The sequence below is a fragment of the Atta colombica genome, unplaced genomic scaffold (genome assembly GCF_001594045.1).
Source record: "Atta colombica isolate Treedump-2 unplaced genomic scaffold, Acol1.0 scaffold47, whole genome shotgun sequence".
Classification (NCBI taxonomy): Eukaryota; Metazoa; Arthropoda; class Insecta; order Hymenoptera; family Formicidae; genus Atta; species Atta colombica.
The window spans coordinates 1,715,176-1,720,471 of record NW_017259536.1 but is presented as its reverse complement, the minus strand read 5'-3'; the positions used below and the strand labels follow the sequence as shown (position 1 = coordinate 1,720,471).

The window sequence follows — 5,296 nt, the reverse complement described above, 5'->3', positions numbered from 1 at the left end:
TTCTATAACTTTTTCTATTTCTATTTCTATTTCTATAAGTTTTCTATTTCTATTTCTATTTCTATAAGTTTATATTTTCTTATTATGATATAATAGTATTGCTAATTTAACTCAATCTTGAAACTAAACAAAAATTGGAATAATAAATTGAGATTTAATATTTTTATAATTTTATATTTTAATATTTTTTATTTAATATTTTTTTAGAAATAAACAAAAATATGTTTATTTTGAATTACAATAATATTTTTTTACATTGAAAAATTTCAAGATTTAGTGACAGGAATAAAGTGCAATATTGTTTAAGGTGAAACGTATAATCTGGATGATAGTCAATGCAATTATACATTCCATTATAAATAATGCTATGGCGAATAATGCAATAATATCCATATCGTAACGTTGATACCATGGTTTATCGCTGTCACTAAATCGGAGATGATTTGCTCCTTTATGACGCATTACATATTCTATCCACCATATTACATTCTCAATGCTGTTATATGGTTGATCCTTGGAGAGAGAACTTACACGCATCATTTTTTCTTTGTAACTATAAAATAAATTAACAAATTATTTGTATCAGTTTTATTACAATACATTCATGTATTACGTAAAAATTTCATACTAATTTAATACTAAAACAAAAACTGTATTGTAAAATATAACTTATTTTAACATATCTCTCTTTCACGTTGACTATCAAAGGAGTTTTGATGAATATAATCGTCATATTATGATATTTACTTTCATATAAACAGAATAATAAATATGTGAACAAGATATCTAATTTATTGTAAAATATTCATTATGTTACAACTTTTGAATATGATATTATAATATAAACACAAACGAATGATCATACAGTAAGAGATTACTGTGTGTATACATGTATACGTGCATATATGTTTGTATACGACAATTCATTTATATTATAAATGTATATTCAAATGTATATTCGAAAATTATATTGAAGTTTACAAACTAGCCTGTCAACCGTAACTGAATGAAAATTTGCGTGTCAAATATTTGACGTAACAATTAATGTATTATGTAGGAATATATAATACCTTTTATCGTTGAAGATTTGATGAATAGCATTATTAAGACGTTCTTGAGTTAATTCGTTTAATTTAATACTTATTGCGACGCCCAACGAGACCAATCGCCGAACTCGATTTTCTTGTTCGGACATATTCGGAATTCCTAAAAGTGGAACTGCATAATGGACAGCTTCGTCAGTACTTTGGGCTCCTCCTTGATAAATAAATATCTTGATGTTCGGATGAGCTGCACAAACGAGATAATTAGCGCCGTGTGTCATATAAATGGACTATTGACCGTGAAATAATGATTTCACACTTTTAATTTTACCGAGTACGCTTTGCTGTAAAAACCATTTTGAGATAAATGCATTATCGAGCTTTCCCGGTAACTCATCGCACTCGAATTTCCAAACTATTTTATAAGGTAACTTTGAAAACACTTCAACGAAGTTTCTCAGCGTTTTTTTCGGTAAAGTGTGGCAGGTGGTAACAGTTCCAAGACTCACGTAAATAAATCCTTCCATTGCGTTATCTAGGAATTGTCCTAAATCCTTGTCACCGGATTTAAATTCATTACGCATGTTTATTACGAAATAATGAAAGTTAATAATAGACAAACCATTTATTTCGCTATAATGTTTAAAAAAATATTTATTTTTTAAATTTATATACTTTTGGTAAAGATGGTGGCGTTTTCTGTATGTGGATACCATTAAAAAATATTGCATTTGACTGCTCGGGTCTAGGATATGTGAGTACTGGATTCTCGTTAACTAATAGCAAACTCATATTCTTTATTATATCGACGATGTGTGGTGCATCATTTCCAAAATGTTTTTTAACGAGTCCCTGTTCCATCGTTATAAAATCATTAATCCAAAAATGGATAAGATGCCACGTTTCGATGAAGTTCCATAGTCTTTGCCAAATCGACGGATTTTCAGTTAGCGTATTTATTTCCCAGTTTGACAAATGCGATGAGTATATAGGACTGCCAAAAACATATCGATGATAATTGTGTATACCCATGGATATAATTCCTAAATAACGAATTAATCGATATCAGTCCTATTTTTCACTATACATTTCGAGTATCTTTCAAGAGAAAAGATCAATATTTTTACGCTTAAATCAATATATTTCTCGAAATATTGATGATTTATTTTTGTATAATATATGTTATTTACAAGCTACCTTGTATATGTTACTTGCAGAAATCATCTTACCTATAAGAGGCGCGTTAAATCTATACGACATAATAGATAATGACGGATAACCTACTAATTCTAGAATAACCGCGTCGAACTTTTCATTGCTATTGCTATGATAAAGTTTTTTCAATTTTGGATTATCATATATAGGTATGCTTATTTTATGTGTTAATGTCCATCCGAGTTTGAGTAAGTCGGTTAATGAAAGTTGTGGTACGTTTTTTTTATATTGTTTGACCAAAGAATGTGAGAGTGATAATTCTATTTCTGTATAATTTGTTAATGTCGAATCTTTTATTGGTTGTGGAGTTGCTATGATCAGTTCGTGTCCGCGTCTGTTTAAGGCTAAGCACAACGACTGGAAAACTATTTGATGACTATAAATAGGTGTAGGTATAATCACAAGTATTCTTCCGGCATTTGTTATATTATTTGCCAATAAAAACCATAAAGATAAAACAATAAACATTTTACAAGTAATCTTCAACATTTTGTCACTAATTCGCGAATGCCTTTTTGAAGCAGACTGATTTATAGAAATTATATAAAGTTTAAAATATTATCAAGTTAATTATTATAGCTTATTTATATTAATGATATCCATAAGAATGATCGACATTATGAAAGAATTGTGAAGCGTCTGGATGGGTAATATACATTATGTATATTATTTAAATGTAATTATCTTAATATATGTATTGTATTTAAATATATGTATCTAGAATGTGCTTATATATAGAAGAAAGGCCCCTATTATGAGATACCGAGTTCACTTTGGGTAAATGCTAGAAGTCTATGGACAGAATTAAAAAAAATAATAGGTCATTCGGAAGGGAATTTAATAAGATAAGCTGTAAGATAATGTTATATAAAATTTAATTAAATTTTATTTTTTGTTTGAAAATAAAATTTGAAAATAAAATGTAAAAAGTGAGCAAAATCGCAAAGTCAAAAAATTGTGCTCTTAATAGAAATGCTCCGAGAAATCGATAATAAAACGCAAAAAATATCAGTATTGTAATTAAAAAACTTCATTTAATGTTTCTAAAATACAAACAAACACAGCCAGTGTACGCAAAAAATGAGCATGCGATGGATTATACTCATCTTCAGATAATTCGAATTCGAATCAAGCATCGCGAAAATAGACACTCGACGTTCATTCTGATTGTTCTTTTTATTATATTGTATAACATTTATACTTTAGCAACGATTTTCACTATGATATAGGAGCATGGGTTATTTTATATTAGAAATATCTTAGATATCTCATTTTACGATCATCAAATCTAACTTCCGCAATTAAGCAATTCAACATATCCCGTATTTTTTTATTAGTACGACCTTACTCTAACATTACATGAAAAATTTATTGCCAAATATTTATTTATTAAATAATACATAAACAAGGTTTAAAAGCTCATCTCAATGAAACTTGAAGACATCCAAATTCTAAAATCTTTTTTTACAATGACTACAGGCATGATCTAATAATGAACTTTTTATTAAATAATTTTCAATCCAAGAGCAATAAATTTTTTGAGATGAAACAATACTACATATAAACACAATATATACAATCACGAAACTAATTGTTCGGACACACATACATTACTCCATATCAATATATAAATTTTTCAAACCATTAAGAGTTGTGTCCACGCACATATTATGATACTGGTTTCACAATTGTTGTCTAAATCTAAATATAAACTATATAATATAAATTAATGCGTAAAGCGTCTGTAAAAAAAATCACAATTTTTAATTTGCACAATAAAGAAATTGTTAATACAATTGCACTGTCTGGACAATTAGTTTCGTGACTGTATATTGAATATGATGCTTTATTATTATTAAATATTTTACAAAATTTTATTTTAATTATAACTTTTATTTAAAAAATTATATGATATAATTTGAGATGATCTTAGAAGCTGCATGAAGACAAAAATTTTCAAGATTTAATAAAATTATTGCTAGCATAAAGTAGGAATTGATAACGTTAATATATTCTAACGATAATAAAAACTACCATAGAGAACGTGATATTATTCGTAAGTGAAATCGTAAAATCAGAAGTAATGCCCATATAGAAATAAGGAATACAATAAATAGTAGTATGGCGAGAAATCCGATGATGTCCCAGTCGTATCGTTCATACCATGGGTCATCGCAAAGATTATTTCGTAAGAAAGGTGTTCCATTTTGACGTATCACGTACTCAATCCATCGTACTGCATTTTGAAGACTATCATACGGTGAATCCTTAAAAATTTTACTCCATTGTTGCATCTGATCTTTGTAACTGAAAATAAAGAATAATATTGTTACATTTTAAAACATATAAAACTCTTATGTTTATAGTAATATAAAAAGAATGAGTTTATTATAATTTGTGATTTACGCGGTAATATAGTACCTCGTGTTGCTTATAACTTCATGTATAGCGGCTTTAACGGTTTCTTTCGAGATAGTATCAATTTGAAGATGAACTCCAATACCTAGTCTTACTATATTTCGCACTTGATATGTTTGATCCCATATAATGGGAAATCCTATGAGTGGAATTCCGTAATAAAGAGCTTCTTCAGTACTCTGAAGACCACCTTGATAAATAAATAACTTGATATTTGGATGAGCTAAGCGTGAAAAGAATTGACAAATTGCATCGATTATTAGTTCTAAGATAAAGATATTATATAAAAATGATTAAACATATAAGATATTTGTATCTATGATTTTACCGAGAATACTTTGCTGGGGAAACCATTGCAACATCAGTATATTTTTATATTTCCTAGGTAATAGATCAGGATTCAATTTCCAAACAATTTTGTACGGTAAAGTGGAGAATCCGTCAACGAAGGCTTCAAGCGTATTGTTTGGTAGCTCCTCCCATTTAACATTGCTTCCAAGACTGACGTAAATAAATCCTTCCTTCGCATCGTCAAGAAACTGTTTTACATTCTAGTGAACATAACGAGACTAATGGTTATGTAAATACACAACACAGCGCTATTAAATTTCACTTGAGGA

The 5,296-nt window shown here is 28.4% G+C and overlaps 1 protein-coding gene across 1 annotated transcript in view; it reads right to left on the bottom strand.

Annotated features, from left to right (window-relative positions):
- Positions 1-273: 273 nt before the first annotated feature.
- Positions 274-5,296, bottom strand: part of LOC108691439 — a 6,150-nt gene continuing 1,127 nt past the window's right edge. The window contains exons 3-11 of the mRNA XM_018199192.1: positions 5,005-5,227; positions 4,680-4,899; positions 4,293-4,565; positions 3,901-3,970; positions 2,273-2,783; positions 1,719-2,086; positions 1,375-1,597; positions 1,071-1,290; positions 274-553 (exon numbers count right to left, since the gene is read on the bottom strand). Of these exons, the coding sequence (XP_018054681.1) occupies positions 274-553; positions 1,071-1,290; positions 1,375-1,597; positions 1,719-2,086; positions 2,273-2,783; positions 3,901-3,970; positions 4,293-4,565; positions 4,680-4,899; positions 5,005-5,227 (2,388 nt within the window). The remainder of the gene's footprint in view (positions 554-1,070; positions 1,291-1,374; positions 1,598-1,718; positions 2,087-2,272; positions 2,784-3,900; positions 3,971-4,292; positions 4,566-4,679; positions 4,900-5,004; positions 5,228-5,296) is intronic.